Source organism: Salvia splendens, chromosome 9 (genome assembly GCF_004379255.2).
Source record: "Salvia splendens isolate huo1 chromosome 9, SspV2, whole genome shotgun sequence".
In the NCBI taxonomy this organism is placed as follows: Eukaryota; Viridiplantae; Streptophyta; class Magnoliopsida; order Lamiales; family Lamiaceae; genus Salvia; species Salvia splendens.
The window spans coordinates 9,684,783-9,705,712 of NC_056040.1; the positions used below are offsets into that span (position 1 = coordinate 9,684,783).

The window sequence follows — 20,930 nt, forward strand, 5'->3', positions numbered from 1 at the left end:
CGGGGGTGTCCAAATTCTGATTTTTCGATGTCAAAATGTTGACATTAGAAAAATCTCTTATATTAACCGTTGATTAATTGTATTAAGTGAGTATGATTAAAGTTTGTATAATTTGTATTTTAGAGAGTTTGTATTTTATCACACCCCTATATATATATATATTCAAGAATATTACTCCACGAAAGCAAATAAGTTTTGTTATGTCACTATAACATAATGAGAGTTAAGAGACTTAGCGTCCTTGATGAATAAGCAATTTTTTGTACTAATATACAATAGCTAGCTAGGTTTTCTGTCAAATGTACAAATTGAATAAAATAATTGAAAATTTGAAACAAGAAATTTTTGGCCTTTCATTCTTGTAGGGGGCGGAAGCCATTATTTTAAATAACCTAAGTAATCTAGAATTTGGTCAATATATTTATTGGCTGCTAAGTCTAACGATGAATCAACCATGGCAATTGGCACACATTATTTTATTTCTTTAAATTTCATACAAGACGTATGCTAACATTTATAACAAATTAAATAAATAATGCACTCGATATGTTACGCACACGCCATATACAAATTTAAAAAGTGAAAAAATAAAAATTTAAAACGTAGCACTATTGTTGTTAGGTTTAGAGATGTTGATATGGTGACCTGTTGTACAATTAAGTAGTTGCAGAGATTTTTCCAACCAAAACTTGTCTTAATGAAAATATCAAGATATCAACGTCACGTGGGAGTAGTTGGAGATGTAAAATAATGAAACTTTTATAAATTGAGAGTTTGTTTCTCTAATCTTACATGTTTTTCTAAAATTGGCCTCCAAAACAAGAAAGGAAAAAAAATGATAGCTGTGTTGGTTCGCATGTAGCATTATAAAATTAAATGCGTATATATACGGTATACTTCATTTCCAAGTTGGATATTTTATATTTTAAATTTCTTAATAAATTTAAAGTTTTGTCGGTGCATGTAACGAAAGAAAGACTATCCAATTATTCAATCTTCTAAACTAGTAACAAGTTCATCTAGTAGCACTCACTCAATAGTATTATTGTAAATATTGGCCAACACTAATAAATAGTACTCCCTTCGTCCTATAAAAATATGGACAATTAGTATGATACGAGAATTAGGACAAAATTGATAAATTAAGAGAAATGAGGAGAATGGTATGATTAAGTAAGAGAGATTATGAGAATGATAGTTAAAATAGTGTTAGTGGATGGTGTGACCTATATTATTAAATAGATAAAGCTTTCCAAAAATAAAATGCACATATTTTTATGAGAAGGACGAAAATGAAAAGTGCATATATTTTTATGGGACGGAGGGAGTAAAAAAATTTTAATTGATAATTTCAGCCATTAATTAGATTGTTGGTATACCTTCAGATATAAATATTGCAAAATTGTCGACAATGAAATAAAGCTAAATTCATAGTATTTGGCTAATGTAACATGAGATTAGTACTGTGGTACTGTTCTTTCTAGTACATCAACGCCTCTTAAGCACCCACAACCGTGCTCTTGCCAACGAGCATGGTTGTGGGCCCGACTTCACTTTTTCTGCCTACTCTTAGGCAAGAACACAACACCCACAGCCGTGCTCTTCCGCAAGGACGAGCACAAGGGTCCCACCATTCTATTATTCAATTTAAATAAAAACATTTCCATAATATTAAAATTTATTAAAAAAACCGAAATAATATTACAAATTATAAATAAAATAAAAATTACATAATTAAAATCCTACAAAATAAAAATTACATAATTAAAATCCTAAAAATAAAAATTATATAATTAAATCCTTAAAAATTAAAAATTACATAATTAAATTCATAAGTGACCGAATTTTGTCAAAATGGATGATGAATGTGTGTATTTATAGATGATTTTGGGATTAATTTTTTAAAAAAAAATTAAAAAAATTTCAAAAAACGGTAATAAAACGGCTATATTTTTGGGAATCCGAAAATATATTTTTAAAATTTTTGGTATTATTTTCAATTTAAAAAAAAAGAAAAAAAGAAAATGCCAACAGCCAATAGAAACACGTCACGTCGCCCTGCTCGCTGGCACGGACGTGCTCTATGGATAGAGCACGTCTGTGCCAGCGGCAAGGTGCAGCGGAGGACAAGCGTGTCCTTGCTAGCGGCAAGGACGGACGGTGAGCTTGTGCTCACCGTTGCAGATGTGCTCTTATGGCGACCCTAGCAACAAATTTGAATTTTAATTGAGAGAAAAAGTAGTAGGTAAGATTGTGATGTGTGTTTAAAAAAAAAAACATTTGATTTATTTATTTAGGAAAAATTATTACAATGAAATTGGTTAGGAAACTCACAAACGAAGAAAATTATAGTGAAATTGGTTAGGAATATCACGTATGACAAGTGTTAAGTTTTCATAATGGCCCTGCAAGGTAGATCCCCATTAAACTCATTAAATAACGGAACTTTACCTACAAATTTCTTGGTAGTTTCTCTCACCTTCCAAATGGAAAAAGGGAAATTAATAATCCCTCCGTCCCTTAAATATTGTAATAGTATGACAAGACACGAGTTTTAAAAAATATAATAAAAAGTGAGTTGAAAAAGTTGATAGAATATTGTTCTATTTTTAAAGTATTAGTTTTATAATAAAATGTTAACGAGAATAAGTTAGTGGAATGTATGATCCACTACTAAAAAAAAGTAAAAATAGTACTCCCTCCGTCCCGCACTACTCGCACTTATTTCCTTTTTGGGCGTCCCAAGTTACTTGCACTCTTTCCATTTTTAGTAAAAAATTTCACCTACAACCGTCATTTTTGACTTTCCTATATACTCATTCCTTAATCTCCGAGCCGAAAAGGAAATGAGCGAGTAGCCCGGGACGGAGAGAGTAAAAATATAAAATGTGACAAATTTTATCGGATGGACGGAAATAGAAAAATGTGATAAAATATGAGGGAGTAGTATTTTTGGCTGCACAGGTAGTCAGGTAGCTTAACCGGAGAGTATTCATTTATAACGTGTTGGGTTCCGAACTAGTGTCATCAATTATTGTGGTTCCTTGTATGCATCATAATATGACTGTTTCTTTGAAAAATAGACTAAATTTTACCTTGATTTACTTCAAAAATGTTGTTGATTTATTAGACTATTTATTCAAGACTAAAATAATTATGCCTCAATAAATATGAAATATACAGTATTTATTTTTCGTCATGAGATTTTATGTAGTTTTGTTTGGTGATTTAATAAAGAGAGAATAAAGTAAAATATGAGGAGATGTAGAAATAATGTTGTTTTTACTATTGAAAATATTTTATTTTTAATGAGACAATGAAAAATAAAAAAATATTTCATTTTTAATGGGACTGGATAGTTTATGGAGTCACCCTCTTGGCCTTCTTGTTCCAATGCACGACGTTGCTAATAATTATTAAAACAAATTTAAACATATTATAAACTTTTCCACTATATATCTTCAAAAACACTCCACAATACGGATTATATAATTATATAACAAAAGGATAGAAGTACACCAAATATTTTTTTGATTTATTTTAAAGGCTCTATACTGATAATCAAACTAGCCAAATTTGGGCCTTCAAAAAGTTTATTGAACATTACAGGTCTAATGGCCCATATATACTGAACCTTCTACAAAAGCCAGCGGTAGCCCGTTGAATAAAAATCTCAATTAGACAGATTTCCAGGACCCATTAAATTTTGGAATATTTAATGATGTTGTAAAATTCATCATTTTTATTTGGAGAGGGATTGGTAATGATTTTTTTAACACTGATACTGATAAACAGTTAAACCATATTAGTAGTATTTTATTTGGAGATGGATTGGTAATTGTAATGAGAAAATATAAGCATTTTTCTTATGGAATTAATTCTGGAAATTAATTGTGACAATTCTACTTATGTTTACTTCACAGAAATAAATTGTGTCAATTCAGGGAAAGAATGAAGGGTTGACTAGACCCATTATCAAATTTATGTAAATTGTGAAATTTATCAGTTTTATCTCTAACTTTTAATAATTGTATAAATTCAATCCTACCTTTTCAACTCATCAAATTCACCTCAATCTGTTCAACTTGTATTGAATTTTATTTATAAGGATTCTACGCCAATGACGGAACATGACATGACGTTGCGGGAGATAACATGTTATTTTTCGCTAAAAGATACTACTATCATTTTACTTTACTTTTACTTTATGGATTTTGTATTTTGTATTAAAGCCTATGAAATTTCAAAAGTATCTATTTCTAAGAAACGGATGGATGGAGTGTGTGAATCCTATGCATGTAGATGTACTAATTATTCATGGTTGTTTTTCACACGTTTATTATGAACCAACTAATACGGTTAATTAATAGGATATTGACACCTAATATCATGAAACTTTAAAAAAGTTGGGTTTTTCCCACGAACTTTGAAATTGAAAAATAATATCACGAACTTTACCCCGAGTTTGTTATTTTCCACCAGTGAAAAAATTCTGATTATATTAATAGATTGAAGAATAAATTTGGAAGGTTTGCTTCAAGAAAAACTATTTTCAAAGATTGAAACTCTTGAAGTTATTGTCAAAAAATTACGAAAAAATCCGTATCATGATAGTATTATTTGCCGGAATTTTTTCATTGGTGGAAAATAACAACTCGGGGTAAAGTTCGTTATATTATTTACCAATTTCAAAGTTTGTGGGAAAAAATCCAACCGTTTGAAAGTTCCATGATATTAGGTACAAATATCCCTTAATTAATTATCAATAATGTAAGGATAAGTAATATTCTATATATGCCCAAGCGCCACAGACCCCAACTCATATTAAAATATTGTTAGATTAGTGGAGTTTCTCATAGAGCATCCACAATGGCAATAGCTCAATCATAGCCTAGCCACAAACTCCTCCTGCTACATCATCAGCACTGAAAACTCCTCCTGTCACATCATCAGGACAAACAACTGGACAAGCAAAAGCAATAGCCTAGCCATAGGCTAGCCACAATAAACAAAATTATAAAAATAACAATCACACAAAATACGGAATTCAACTTACGACACAGATACGGGAAAATGAAATAATTTTATTTAAATTAAAAAAAGGTACATTAAAAAAATTACATAATTAAAAAAAAACTAACGTCGTGCGGTCCTCTGCGCCCACAACTCTTCAATTAAATCCTTTTGGAGTCGAATATGAGCTTCCACTTGGCGCATGTCGGTATGTGCTTAGAGGCGGCCGACTTCATCGTGAGATACCCCACTTCGTACGTTGGGGGCGGCCACGCCGTGGCTGGGACCGGTGTCATTATCGTCGTTTGCCTAACTAGTCAGTTGTACACCTTCATCTTCGACAATCATGTTGTGCATGATAATACATGCGTACATTATATCAGCAATGCAGTCGACATGCCACAAACGCGTTGGACCACTAATTACCGTCCATCGAGACTGGAGCACACCAAATGCGCGCTCCACGTCCTTGCGCGCCGACTCCTGCCGTTCCGCAAAGTAGGCCTTCCTCTCATCTGATGCGCATCTGATCGTCTTCACAAAGACGGGCCACCTAGGGTATATCCCATCCGCCAAGTAGTAGCTCATATCATGCTGGTTCCCGTTGGCGATAAAACTGATGGTCGACGTCGTGGCACTGCTCGTTGAAAAGGGGCGAAGAGTTGAGGACGTTGAGGTCGTTGTTCGACCCGGCTACCCCAAAATATACATGCCAAATCCACAGCCGGTAATCAGCTATGGCCTCGAGGATCATCGTGGGATTCTTTCCCTTGTAGCCGGTCGTGTAGAACCCTTTCCAGACAGCAGGGCAGTTCTTCCACTCCCAATGCATACAATCTATGCTGCCTAACATACTCGGGAACCCATGCTTCTCCCCGTGCGTCTGCATCAGCTCCTGGCAGTCTTCGGGGGTAGGGCTTCTAAGGTACTGATCACGGAATATTTCAACCACACCCTGACAGAAATACTTCATACATTCAAGGGCAGTCGTCTCACCTATGTGGAGGTACTAGTCCCACATGTCTGCCGCGCCTCCGTAGGCCAACTGCCTGATTGCCGCAGTGCACTTTTGAATAGGTGTGTGGCCGGGTCTGGCAGCCGCATCGTGCCTGAAGCGGAAACACATATATCGACGCTCCAAAGCGTCAACAATACGCATAAACAGGGCCCTGCTCATCCTAAAACGCCGCCAGAAAAGGTTGGCGTTGAACCGCGGCTCCGGTGCGAAGTAGTCTTCATATAGCCGCTGATGTGCAGCTACGTGTGACAAACTCATATTTTCATAGGTGTAATTGGTATGTTGAAGTGCTAAATGTCAATTTTATCACTCGAAATTGTCTTCATCTAACCGATTATTATACCTTTGGAGTTTTATGTGTTTTGTTGAGTGTTCTAGGAAAGATAGCTAAAAATAGGAGAAAATGGGGCATAAAGTGTTCAGAGGCAGCAGAGGCACGAAAAGAGGGACCCGGCCGGGTGGATTTACAGTGCAATAATACGACCCGGCCGGGTAGAGACTGAGTCCAGCAACGAGCCTAAAATGGAGACCCGGCCGGGTTAATTTCCAGTGCAATAATTCTACCCGGCCGGGTACTTTTGTCTGACGCGTCTGAAAGCTGAAAACGCGATTTTTGAAGGGATTAAGAGGAAAAAAAGCCTAGGGTTCGAAGACACACGCCACCTACCGCCTACCACATTCACTCACACCCTCAAGAACACCTCGGAGAGAGAGATTTGAAGATTGAAGACTCCACATCGAAAGATTGAAGCTTCATTCCATAAATTGATCTCACAGGAGTACTTAGTATCTATATTTCATGTATTTGTTGGATTTCTTTGTTTTGAACATGGTTTTCTTCATAAACATGAGTAGCTAAGCATCTCTTGTAGAATTCCTGGTGATGATGCACTAATTTCATAGTTTTTATCCGATTGATTTTGTTCTTGCCTTGCTCTTGTAGTTATTTAATTATTCTTGGGTTTATTCCGTTCATTTGCTTGATCACCACTTGATTGTGTAGGATTAATTAGATTAATCGGGAGATGAAATAGTTAATCCGGAAAGAAGAATAATTCACACCTTAATACAATAGAACTCGGGAGAGTTAAGGTTTTGAGTGAGGTCACTAACCTAATCGAACTTTTGGGAGTTAGAGGGTTTAGGATTAGAAGGGGACTTCAATTCTAGCATCTAATCTACAGGTTTCTCACCTCGGGAGGGGGTTTAATCTATAATCGTGGTTGACTTAGTAACTCTAGAGACACCAAAAGGTAAGGTGAATCAATTGGATAAGAGCTTGGAATTGTGCATCGGATCCTTGAGTTCTACAATTTGTCCATATTATCTTTAATATCATTATTATACCGTGTTCTCTTGTTCTTAACTGTTATTTGCTTAGTATATGCTTTATTAGTTGTTAGAACAAACCAAACTTCACTTGATTGTCTAGATAGTAGTTGATTTTTGTTCGTGGTAGTTAAGTTGATACAAAATTGTCTCTATGGGATACGATACTCTTGCTTACTGATTGCTACACTAGCCCCGTACACTTGTGGGTATCACTTGTGTTAAAATAAGTTGAGTCAACGTGATCCCGCTCAATCACTGCTTGGCGGTGGACAACGGGTCGAGGTCAAGGTACCGCTGGCTATAAGGCCCTTTGTATCAGCCGGTTTATCTCACGGGACGTATAGGCCTCCAACTCTTCGTTCATTCGTCGTACGTACTCCTCAGCATCCCCACCACTACCACCACTACTACCACCCGCGCAACTCATTTCGCGTTGTTGCTCTTGTACAGAAATTAAGATAGAGAGAAAATTCGTTAAAACAAGTGGTGCGAATGAAAATGACGTACAAATCGCGTATATATAGTGTTTCGAAAATTAAATAAAAAATAAATAAAAAACGGCTGGCCGATCGCTCGCCGATCGGGAGCCTGCAATGGCGGCCAGCCGATCGGCGAGCGCATCGGTCAGCGCTCGGGAATCGGCGTGCGCTCGTCGATTTGGCGCTAGCCGGCTGCAATGGTTCGACGAGCGGACCGACCAGCGCCGAGAATCGGCTAGCCGGTCCGCTTGCCACCATTGTCGATGCTCTTATGCCGTTTTGTAAGGATAAGTAATATACACGTTTATTATTTCTCATATGCTGTTTTGTATTCTAGTACTACCTCCGTCCCCAAATATTGTCCCACTTTGACCCGTCATGAGTTTTAAGAAATGTAATGGAAAGTAAGTTGAAAAAGTTAGTGGATTGTGGGTCCTACTTTTATATATTAGTTTTATAATAAAATGTGAGTATGAATGAGTATGAAGTTCACTTCAAAAAATGGTAAAAAGTGAAATAGGACAAACTTTGGAGGACGGATGGACATGGAAAAATGGGACAAACTTTCGAGGACGTAGTAATTAGAAAGTAATACGTGGGGATATGTACATAATAACAATAATAATAAATCTACATCCATTTCACATGATAATATTAGATAATAGTACTATTACACAATTACTTTCACTAAAATTGAAGTAAAGAATATTGTGCGTTGATGATGCACATTGTCGAGTCAACTTTATATAATGGTCTATGGCACTAACCTGTTTATAGTCAAAAGCCAACCTATGCAGCCTTTCACTATTGACCAATACAACATACATATAATTGTAACATTTTCTAAATACTTTAATACAGCTTATACATTTCTATTCATTGCACATGTGAAACACCTGACAATGTCAAAATTGATTTGCATAACAAAAGCTCCCCCTAAAACCAAATAATGGCGATAGTGCAATTGGTGCTAACTGCTAAGTGACATGTACATTATAATATAGTACTAATTCATTTCCTATTTTATCAGCTACAGAACGTCGACGATGACCACTCTATGAACACTTATCTATTAACTTCGCGAGGTTAATAATTATATATGTTATAGAAAAATTACAAAAAAATCAACTACTTAAGATTTGTTTCTCTCAAATCGTGGTGGAAATAAGTAAAATCACTTATTCTTCTTGTTAGAAATGACCACTCATGCCTTATAAAGGAGATGGTTATATAGTCAATTAAAGAGAAGTATAACTATTTTACTTATGTAGAATAAAAGGGATTTCAATACATTGATGTAATGTGAGGGTCAGAATGACTATCGAACTTCCACACTTGCAATAAAAAAATTGATAATCAACTTAGGTCCACTCTGCTACTATATTAGAAACGAGCCACTCAATCCTTTAAAAACTTATATAAGGATAATCATTATCCACTCATTTATAGAGAAATCGGAATCTCGCCATTTTTATCGATATGGGACAAGAAATTTCAATACTTACTCAGTCACTATTTCGTTAAAAAGGTTATAGGCATGTAGAAATCTATCACATAAAATTATATTTTAATTAGTAAGGGTATCCATCGGTTGATCCAATTATTATTCTCCGCGCTAATTTGTAGGCACTTGAGTGGGTGGGATTAGCTGGTCCAAGAATTTAAAGCTGCTTCATATTCTCCGCGCTAATTTGTAGGCAAGTTGAATGGGTGGGATAGCTAGTCCAAGAATTTAAAGCTGCTTCATACCTAAAGGCAGATATCGATCCCTGACCATTTGATTAAAGATGAACGAGTCTCATGTCACTCGACCACACCCCTTGGGTTAAATTATAATACTAGTATTTTAATTTGAAGACAAGTATAGAGAAACTCCTATGGTAATAATGGTATTTTCCTCGAACCAGCATATTTACCAGAAATATGCTATCATAATTGTTTTTAAGAATCTTTTTCGTTGGCGACCATAAATTTTCTGAACTTCTCAATCGTTGTTGTAAAATACTCTTACTATTATATCTATTAATTTATAATGAACGATCACTTATTTCGAGTATTAATACCAATAAATTGATGAATCACTATGATCCATTCTCCAATTTTAATTCAGAAATGCTAGAAATAATCCGAAAAACAAATACTCCTAATATACTCAGAAGCATCTTTCTGGTTCTAAGATAATCTCATGGTTTTGAAACATGAGTTAGTTCACAACAATCGAACAATTACTACTCCTTGTTAGCATTAGAAATCAACAACGCCTTTAAACCGAATCAGATCCATCCGAAACCGGGTCGGAGTTAAGATCCAGACCCGCTGTTTCATACCCGTGAGAGCCTTCCGGGTCCGTCTGAACTCCTCCAAAGTCCTCACGCTCAAACGTCCACACAGGCTTCGCTGCCGCGCCACCTCTGACGCCGTCACGCTTCTCGAAATACTTGAGCGCCACCCGAATTCTCTTCACTATAGCGAAAAACTCCTCCACTTCTTCATCCGGAGGCGGCGCCACCGCCGGCCGTTTGTGCCCGCCGTTATCTTCCCGTGATTTGCTGTTGGTTTTTACTTCGCCTTCGCGTTTTCTCTTCTCCACTTGGACGGAAGACATGGCGGAATTGAAGCAGAAATTAAAAGCAGATGCTCTGTGAACAAGGAGAGAATTAGGTGATGGTGTTTTAAGGTTGGAAAAAGACTTAAATAAATTTGAAGAGGGCTTCAACGAAGATGACGTCATTAGGTGACGTAACACGTGTGACGAAAATAGACTATTTTAGCCTAGGAGAGAAAAATCATCGTATTCGTTAGGATGGTGGGTGGGTGCAGTCACCTCCTCACCCGTGAACCACGAATATTAAATAGGGTAATTATGTAGGAAAAAAAATGACTCTCATCCCCCATTAATCGTCCGTTCCTCATTAATTATTCATTTTCACTTTTACCATAAATTATAAGTAGGTCTCACATTCTACTAACGTATTTCACTCCCATTTTATTCTAAAACCAATAAATAAAAGTGAAACTCATATTCCACTAACTTTTTAACCAACATTTTTTTACATTTTTTTAAGAGTGTCCACAGTAGTTAGCCTTTGCCCAAGCCCAAGCCCAACCCACAAATCCTTGTCCAGGGCTACAAAAACTTGTCCAGGGCCACAAAAAAACTTGTCCAGCCTTATAGTGGACAAACCCAAGGACACAAATTACATTATTTTTAAAATTGATTGTATATTTTAATTCAATTATAATAAAAATTATCGGACTATAATAATTAGAAAAAAACTCATAATTTAATTAAAAAAACACTAAAAAAAACACTGCCACCGCCTACTCGGTGGCGTCATCAGAATCCGCCGCTTCTTCACCGTAGCCGGGGGAATCACCATCTCCACCTTGCATTTTGAGACAATAAAAATATAGAGAGTGAAAATTAGGGTGTAAATTGTGTGTGAATTGAAAATGTGTGAAATGGTGTATATATAGGAAATTTTTGAAAAATAAAATAAAATAAAAACGGTGGGCTGAGCCGCGACTCTCAGCCCTCGCCAAGCCTTTTCGTGACGTTTATATACTCCTTTCGTCTCATAGAAATAGGTCATTTGGCATTGACACAAATTTTAATGTATAATTGAGAAAGTAAGAGAATGAGAAAAAATAGTTGAAATTGTGTAGTGACACCAATATATAATAAAAGAGAAGGGGAAAAAAGGTTGTCATAGGAGAAAAATGTTGCCATAAATAGATATAGACTATTTATATGAGACTGACGATAAAAGAAATATGACCTATTTCTATAAGAGGGAAAGAGTAGTATTTAACATCTTCCTCATTGTTTATAAAATAGCATTGTAATTTTATCCGTCTCACCTTATTCTTATATAATAAAATATAATCAATCCTTATTCCATTTTAAAATCTTAATTCGGCCCCCATGCTCAGATGCAATGTTATAAATTAGGATGCACAAATTTAGGATACTCAATATATTTCTTAGAATATAGATTTTGTGTGGTTGGTTGAATTTATTCGAAGATGCTAACCTTTAATTGCCGAAATTTTGGTTGGGCTTGGTGTAGCTATTTAGCCACTATTTTCAGTATGGGCCGGAGTTGCAGCCTAAAATTATTTCCTTGAGCTGGGCCGCGGCCCGTTAGCTTGCTGGGCTACTTTTAAAGGATATTTAGAGCATCCACAACCGTGCTATTGCCAGCGGCACGGTTGTGGGCCCGGGCGGTACTATTCATGCCTGCTCTCTGGCAAGAGCACAACACCCACAATTGTGCTCTTCCGCAAAGACGAGCACAATTTATTTAAAATTCAATTAAACAATAACATTTCCATAATATTAAAATTCATTTAAAAACCACAATAAATATTACAAATGACAAATAAAATTAAACATTACATAATTAAAATCCTAAAAATGAAAAATTACATAATTAAAATCCTAAAAATTAAAAATTACATAATTAAAATCATAAAAATTAAAAAAACCACAACTCGTTGCCGAATTTCGCCCACATGTGGTTGATTAGGTCTTCTTGTAGTTGATTGTGGATTCGAGTATCGCGCATTGTGTGTCTTGTCTCGATCCTCTGGCCAACCGTCGTATGCTCGCGCATTGTGCAAATGAAATATTCTCTCGATGTTGTTCGTAGTATTCTTGTTCTTCGCGCTCCGCTTCCGCCATGAGATGAGTGAAATCCATTTGATGTTTTGAGTGAATGTTGAATGTGTTGATAGTTTGTATAAGAATTATGAATGAGAGATGAATGAGAGATGAATGAGAGATGAATTGATGTGATAAATGAGTGATGAATGTGTGTATTTATAGATGATTTTGGGAAAAAAAATTAAAAAAAATCAAAAAAATTCAGAAAAAACGGGAAAAAACCGCCATATTTTTGGGATTTGGAAAATATTTTTTTTTTATTTTTTAGCATTATTTATAATTAAATACCGATTTTTAAAAAATATAATAAAAAATGTTTAAACACAACGGCTATGCCGTTGACGAATGGGAGCGCGCCACTGTGCGTCCGCTGGCACGGACGTGCTCGATACATCGAGTAGCGCCGTGCCAGCGGCGGCGGATGGCGTCCGTGCCAGCGGCGCGGACGGCGGTGGCGATGGACGCCACCGCTGCGCATGCTCTTATGTTCACGTTAAAACCGAAATTCCTTCCACTCTTATAAAAATATAGAATAAGTAACAATAAAATCAATTTTCTGATGCAACGTAATTGTGAATGATATGCGTCATTGACGAAGTTGTCGGCAGATAGTGATATTTACACATGTCTATTTATATTATGTGGTTGTAGGTAGGCCTTAGGCACTGTGTCAAAGTTTTCATATACAAACTGCGAAGCGTGTAGATGTAATAGTATCAGACTGGCTAAAGTGTTAAGACATTTATATGATTTGCTGTCACATGATGGGTACACCACTTGGGCACCGACTGCAAAATGCATTTGAACATTGGCACTACTTCAAATGAAATCTTAACCTTAACCGAATCAGAAGAGTATGGGAAGTGGAGTAGTAGTGAGGTTTTGATGTAGTAAGTACTATATTTCAACTTTGCCTTCAAAATATGATACTCTGAATATCAAAATTTCCCTTCCTTTTACCAAAGTCCAAAGGTGACATTTTACAGGACCTAGGCGAAAAAATGAAAAAAATTGGGCCCTCGTAGTCTTTCTCTTCCATAATTGTATAATCAAATAAGTAAAATAATAGTCAAGTAATTATTCAAATCATTTAAATATTCTGGTATCTTAAGAAGCAGAACAGTACTATATGAATAATAAAATAATAAGCTTTTTTTAAAAAAAATTGGGGGGCTTGGGTCCTTGATACATTGTTCATATTGAAAGGCCGGTCATAAATTTAAATTCCGGTGAATTTCGTAACTTTTAAAGTTGCCGGCATACTCAAATTTATTGATGTGATGCATGTGTGTGTAAAAATTAAAAGCATGTACTATTAAACAACATCATTTAAATAGTTGAAGGTTTTATTCACACATCATACCTAATTCTAGTTTTAAAAAATGTCAAAATTATGATATACTAAGGCCATCTCCAACCATTTACACCAAACCCAAACTCATTTTTCCAGTTCTGTTACATCAAACAGTAATTCTACTCCAACCATTTACACAATACTCAAAACCCAAAAGAATATTTCATATTCACCTACTTTTTTACTTTTTCAATCTTAACTACATATTTATTTAAATTACACATTCACACCACAACACTTTGTCAATAATTTTTCAAATATAATTAAATAATTTGATACAATTATTTATAATATATATATATATATATATATATATATATATATATATATATATATATATATATATATATATATATATATATATATTATGCATTCAATAAAATATACACTAACTTCAAATTATAATACATCAAACGCACTATAATAACATTCAAACATAGATTAAAATACATTCAAAGACATCATGATTATATAAAACATAGGACAACATAGAAAAAGTAGCTAAAATTCAAGATTGCGTATTTGAGAAATTTTCCCACAAATGATCAACTAATGCATTTCAGAAATTTTCCCACAAATGATCAACTAATGCATTTCGAAGTTTTAGATGTGCATTTTTACAAATCATACTCAATAAAATAACTAATACTCAATAAATTCTTTAATAAATTATATTAAATATAATTTCACATATCACACAAAATCCTAATATATTTAAATATATTAAATATATTATACATTTCAATAAAATATACCCTAAATATTGATGATTAAATCGTTATCATACATATGATAATTAATTAGTCCATCTCACATATGTATCTAATTAGCCCATTTCAAATAAAAAACAAATACATATATTTAATTAGCCCATTAACGTTACAATGACACAAACCCTGATTTTCTCTCTCCCATCGCCGCTATATTCTTCTTCTTCCCCTTCTCTATCTTCTTCTTCCCCTTCTCTGTATTTTCCCCTCCTGCATCTCCAAATTTTCTTCACAAGTTCTTCAACCATCTACAGCTCTCCGTAATCAAGTAAGTCGTTTCTTCATTCTTCTTCTCCATTTTCCGTCTCTGTGCTCTCTCATCTCTCTCTTCTTCGAATATCATCAAAAAGGAAGGGCTTAATTGCAATTTCGGATGAGTTTTGCGTCGTGCTACAGTGTTACTGCAAAGATGGAGTAATACTGTTCAAAAACTCAAAAAATGACGATTTTGGGATGGGTTTTCCAGTATGGTTGGAGCTCAATTCCACCTCAAAAATGGGTTTTCCAATATGGTTGGGGATGCCCTAATTGTCCGTCTTGAAAAGTTGTGAAATTAATCAGAATTTCCCCCAAAACTATGGTTTTTCTACCTTTTTTTCTTCCTTGAAGAAGATCAATAAAAATATACTCAATGTAAGTATGTTAGAGTTCAATACAGCGCAGTCTCTAAATTGTTGTACAATTACAAAAAGAAAATTGTATACTTAAAATATGAGTCCAAGAAGAAAACAGGACATAACTCAAACTTGAGAAATGAGTCCAAGTAGAAAACATGCCATTACTCAAACATGGAGACATGGGACCAAATATCCCAGAAAACAGTCTGAATTTCTGGGGGACCCAAACTAACTAGATAGCCACATGCTTATGTCAACCTCTCCATACCACACTCTACTTCTTCCCAATTTCTCACCCATTATAAAAATCTCTCACTACCACTTCTCAGTATTTCTTCACACTCCCAAAATTCCCAATCATGCCACTCTCTCCTTCATCTCTGCTTACATGTTTTTCGCTCTTCTTCATTCTATCATCTGCAACCAAAATCGGCAGAGGCTACCGCTTGATCTCCATCCAAGAGTCTCCCGACGGCGGCCTCCTCGGCCTCCTTCAAGTCATCCACAAAAACTACATCTACGGCGCCGACATTCCCCTCCTTCAGCTCTATGTCAAGTAAGCTCCTTTATTCGCTTCCCAATGAGAAAAATGATTAATCGCATGTAAATTACAAGATTATCAATTATGCCTAATTTTGACGACAATTTGATCAAATATTTTCCCTTTAAAAACTCATGTTTTCATGACTTTTGGAGGCATGAAACGGAGAATCGTTTGCGGGTTCACATAACTGACGCAGAGAAGAAAAGGTGGGAGGTACCATACGATCTTCTACCACGACAAACCGTTCCGTCATTTAAACAAACACTTGGTGTGCAATCACACAAACCATCCGACTACGCCGGAAACGAGCTAATCTTCTCTTACAAAACCGACCCTTTCAGCTTCTCCATAACAAGAAAATCCATCGGCGAAACCCTCTTCGACACGACCTCCTTGCCCTCGGACCCTTACAGCGACCTCGTCTTCAAAGATCAGTACATCGAAATCTCGACAAAGCTGCCCAAAGACGCCTCTTTGTACGGTTTGGGAGAGAACACGCAGCCGCGAGGAATCAAGATCGTCCCTAACGATCCCTACACTCTGTACACGACGGATGTATCGGCGATTAATCTCAATGCCGACTTGTACGGATCGCACCCCGTGTATATGGATTTGAGGAATCGCGGTGGCGTTGCGGCGGCGCACGGCGTTTTGCTGCTGAATAGTAATGGGATGGATGTGTTGTACAGAGGGGATTCGTTGACGTATAAAGTGATTGGGGGTGTGGTTGATCTTTATTTCTTCGCCGGTGCGTCGCCGCTGGCGGTGGTTGATCAGTACACGGCGTTGATTGGCCGCCCGGCCGCCATGCCTTACTGGGCTTTCGGTAATTATTTTCGATATCGTCTCAATTTTTCTTGTTTTGGGCGACTAAATAATGAATTGGCTTCCACATTAGTACTATCTAAACTAGTTCTACAATTAACATAATAAACTGGAGCATTTTCATATTGTCGAATTATGTTAAAACTATGGAGTCAAAAAATTGAGCTTTAAAATCAAAATGTCGTGCAATAATGCGGCTTTATTGTTGGATTGCATTAGATAGGAAGTAATTTTGGATTTAATTTCGACTCTCATTTATTAACAAAATTTATTGTTGGGTTACATTAGTTAGGAATTACTGTTAGTTACGTATTCTTAAAAACAGGTAGGCGGGCAGCGGCCAATTATTTTTTAACATTTTACTTAATTTAGATGTGTATACTACGATCATTTTAATACTTCTATTTCATAATTATATTTATCACTTTATTAAGCTACTACTTTATTCTAAATGCAATTCCCTGCCCCTTATTTGTTTTACTATGTTGTAAATATCTAGTACTCCTACAAAAGTAGCTATAATATCATTCCCTTGCTCCATTTAGCAAGCCTCATAAACCATTTTTTCTTGTCCCATTATAATGGACAAAATCTAAAAAGCCGCCGCAATAAGTAGGGTTATTATAATTTACAGATATGAAAAAAAAATATTTTATTTTATCCGTACCTAAAAAGTTCTGAGTCACGTGATGAGATTGTAGAGGGTCTATATAATCATTTATAGTAGTAGTAAAAATCAACACTTAGAAAAGTTATCTACTCTAAGTTTTAATTAATTAATCCTAGTAATCCAGAATTAATTTTTAAAAATAGAAAATAAACATAAAATTAACTTTAAATTCTAGATTAGTGAACCCTGGCTAACTATATTAAAATGATAGTACTACTAAAATGTACAAAAATGAGTGGAAAAAATGAGGAAAAAAAAACAGTGGGACACAATAAAATAGCCAATGTTGGTTAACAAGGTTGCAGATGGTGCTATTCAGCCCGTGACCAATTCAAGGCCCACTTAGAAAGAAGTTGAACACCCATTTATATATTTGGTGGAGGACATTAACACTTAACAGTAGGCCACAAAACATTAAAAAGCATCACTCCATTTCACATTAATTAGACAAACCACCAAGGCCCTCCCCTGCTTCACTTTCCAAATATCCAACTTTTAACATTTCTAATTTGATTAATAACATTGCAAATCACACACTGATCCTGTAATTTCAAGTTCACAATTCAAGATTTGAATAGTAGTATACATTTTGTTGTTTGAATAATGATAAAATGATTTGAGTAATGCGATCGGACAGGGTTCCACCAATGCCGGTGGGGGTACCGCAACCTCTCGGTGGTGGAAGACGTGGTGGAGCGATACAAGAAGGCCCGAATCCCCCTCGACGTGATCTGGAACGACGACGACCACATGGACGGCCACAAAGACTTCACCCTCAACCCCAAGAACTACCCCCGCCCCAAGCTCCTCCACTTCTTGGAAAAGATCCACGCCCGCGGCATGAAGTACATCGTCATCATCGACCCCGGCATCGGTGTCAATACCTCATACGGCGTCTACACCCGCGGCCTCGCTTCCGACGTCTTCATCAAGTTCAAAGGCATGCCCTTCTTAGCTCAAGTCTGGCCTGGCGCCGTCAACTTCCCTGACTTCCTCAATCCCAAGACGGTCCACTGGTGGGGCAGCGAGATACGCCGCTTCCACGAGCTCGTCCCTGTCGACGGGCTTTGGATCGACATGAATGAGGCGTCCAATTTTTGCAACGGGTTGTGCCAGATTCCGGTGGGCCGGATCTGCCCGAATGGGACTGGGCCGGGCTGGATATGCTGCCTCGATTGCAAGAACGTGACGGCCACGAGATGGGATGATCCACCGTATAAAATCAACGCGTCCGGCACGGCGGTTCCGATCGGGTACAAGACTATAGCTACGAGTGCATATCATTACAATGGGGTGTTGGAGTATGATGCTCATAGCTTGTATGGATTTTCGCAAACTATTGCGACTTATAAAGGGCTACGGGCGCTTCCTGGTGGAAAGCGCCCGTTTATTCTGTCCAGGTCAACGTACGTGGGGTCGGGCCAGTACGCTGCGCACTGGACAGGGGACAATAAAGGGACATGGGCGGATTTAAAGTACTCGATTTCGACGATGTTGAATTTTGGTATATTTGGGGTTCCGATGGTCGGGGCGGATATATGCGGGTTTTACCCTGCCCCGACTGAGGAGCTCGGTAACCGTTGGATCGAGCTTGGGGCATTTTACCCCTTCTCTAGGGATCACGCGAATTTTTACTCGCCGAGGCAGGAGCTTTACCAATGGAAATCTGTGGCTGTGTCAGCTAGGAGGGCGTTAGGTATGCGGTACAAGTTGCTTTCGTATATCTACACGTTGAGCTATGAGGCGCACTTGACGGGAGCCCCGATCGCGAGGCCGTTGTTCTTCTCGTTCCCTAACGAGACATGGACTTACGGGCTAAGCACGCAGTTCTTGCTCGGGTCCGGGTTGATGGTGTCCCCTATTTTGGACAAGAAAAAGACAAAAGTGCATGCTCTGTTCCCGCCCGGCACGTGGTACGATATTTTTGATATGACTAAGGTTGTCGTGTCGAAAATGTCCCATTACCGCGCTCTCGACGCGCCCCTGCACGTGATCAACGTGCACTTGTACCAAAACAAGATTATACCGATGCAGAGGGGAGGGCTGGTCTCAAAGGAGGCTCGGGCCACTCCTTATACCCTAGTGGTCTCCCTCCCACTGGGGGCTGCGGAGGGGGAGGCCAGGGGGAATCTCTTTGTGGACAATGACGAGAATCCCGTGATGGGGCTTGGGAATGGCCAATCCACGTACGTTGAATTCTACGCGCACGTGAATCAGGGTGCGGTGAAGGTGTGGTCCGATGTTCGAGAGGGCGAATTTGCCGTGGAGAAAGGGTGGTATGTTGAGAAACTGATTGTTTTAGGACTAAAAGGTATTGGCAAAGGAGTTGCAATAGAACATGATGGGAATGCAATTGTTGATGATTCGAAGGTTGAAATGAGCTCAATTGAGCATGAAATTATGGATGATGAAATTGAAGAGAGAGAAGATGAGATGAAGCATGTGATGGTGGAGATTAAAGGGTTGGAATTGTCAATTGGGAAGAAGTTTGTTGTATCGTGGAAGATGGGAAACTAAGTATGAAAAAGATCATTGTTTATTTTGCTGTTATTTCCTTTTTTTAATGTTATTGTGAACGATGAGGTGATGGCATAAAATGTTTGTTCATCCCTCTTCATCCAGGAGTGATTTATATCTTGTGGTGGAATAGCAATGATGCTTTTTTTTTATAATGTTGTACCTTAAATGTTCATTTGTTTGCTCAATTTTACGATGCGGTTTGATAATGTTTGAATTCGATTAAATGTCTTCAAATTTCTCCAGTGAGATTCAACACATCTGTTTCTGTCACCATACTTTACAAAAGTCTCTATTTAAAATTATTGTTGATTATGGACTTAATAATTTAAGCCCAAATTTTTAGGTTCGTTCAAAATTTTTTGTAAGTTTCTATTATGTTTTTGTTCTTGATAATTCATTTTATTCAATAATTTTCCCTTACTAGTAAGTCAATGTTACCATACTTTACAAAAGTCTCAATTTAAAATTATTGTTGATTATGGACTCAATAATTCTATTATGGTTTATGTTTTTATTCAATTATAAGTCAATGTTACCTCCGCCCCATTTCATGTGAGACATTTCTTTTGGGTACATGTATTTAGGAGTAAAAAAAATAGACAAAAAAAAGTAAAATAGCGGATAAAGTAAGAGAGATATATTGTTGTTTTTTTGGAAAAAAAAATGTCTCACTTATAATTGGATGGCCTAAAAAAAGAATACACCTCACTTATAATGGGACGAAGATAATACTATTATTCTTCCCAGTATATTATGTTCCGATAATTTTCCATTAAATTCATTTTTATTACTACAGAAAAAAAGTAAAACGGATAAAAAAACAAAAAACAAAAAAAAAACAGAAAACTAAGCCAACAAATGATAATTAAATGTACATGTAAGTAAAAAAACTAGTAATTAGTAAGACAAATCTTCTCAAATCAATTAGTTGAGAGTTTAAAATATAGGAGTATATTAGAGAACTTAGAGTTATAGAGTGTATGAATTGTAACTAAAAACTTACTAAGAAACAAAAGGATCGGACAAGGAAAGAAGTAAATGTGAAGGTCCAAAAGTTGGACTTTACTTGTTTTAGCATACATTTAAATATTTAATAGTGATGAAACTGAAGAAGAGTTATTG

The 20,930-nt window shown here is 36.6% G+C and overlaps 2 protein-coding genes across 3 annotated transcripts; one reads left to right on the forward strand and one right to left on the reverse strand.

The window, feature by feature from the left end:
- Positions 1 to 9,898: 9,898 nt before the first annotated feature.
- On the reverse strand, positions 9,899 to 10,588 carry LOC121747336. Its single transcript, XM_042141372.1, has one exon. The coding sequence runs from the start codon at positions 10,571 to 10,573 to the stop codon at positions 10,106 to 10,108; it is 468 nt and encodes a 155-aa protein (XP_041997306.1). The 5' UTR covers positions 10,574 to 10,588; the 3' UTR covers positions 9,899 to 10,105.
- A 4,146-nt stretch (positions 10,589 to 14,734) lies between these two features.
- LOC121747958 (alpha-xylosidase 1-like) lies at positions 14,735 to 20,022 on the forward strand. 2 transcript variants are annotated; one of them, XM_042142139.1, is made up of 3 exons: positions 14,735 to 15,805; positions 15,946 to 16,619; positions 17,926 to 20,022. In XM_042142139.1, the coding sequence occupies exons 1-3, from the start codon at positions 15,609 to 15,611 to the stop codon at positions 19,803 to 19,805; spliced, it is 2,751 nt and encodes a 916-aa protein (XP_041998073.1). In that variant the 5' UTR covers positions 14,735 to 15,608; the 3' UTR covers positions 19,806 to 20,022. The 2 variants fall into 2 exon arrangements, with proteins under 2 accessions (XP_041998073.1, XP_041998074.1); XM_042142140.1 differs by having other exon boundaries at positions 14,882 to 14,900; positions 15,686 to 16,619.
- Positions 20,023 to 20,930: the final 908 nt, after the last annotated feature.

Excerpts from the sequence above, each read along its gene's own strand:
- LOC121747336 (XM_042141372.1), bottom strand. The coding sequence starts at position 10,573 with ATGACGTCATCTTCGTTGAAGCCCTCTTCAAATTTATTTAAGTCTTTT.
- LOC121747958 (XM_042142139.1), top strand. The coding sequence starts at position 15,609 with ATGCCACTCTCTCCTTCATCTCTGCTTACATGTTTTTCGCTCTTCTTC. Across the intron at positions 15,806-15,945 it reads CTCCTTCAGCTCTATGTCAA|GCATGAAACGGAGAATCGTT; the intron begins GTAAGCTCCTTT and ends TGACTTTTGGAG. Across the intron at positions 16,620-17,925 it reads CATGCCTTACTGGGCTTTCG|GGTTCCACCAATGCCGGTGG; the intron begins GTAATTATTTTC and ends GCGATCGGACAG.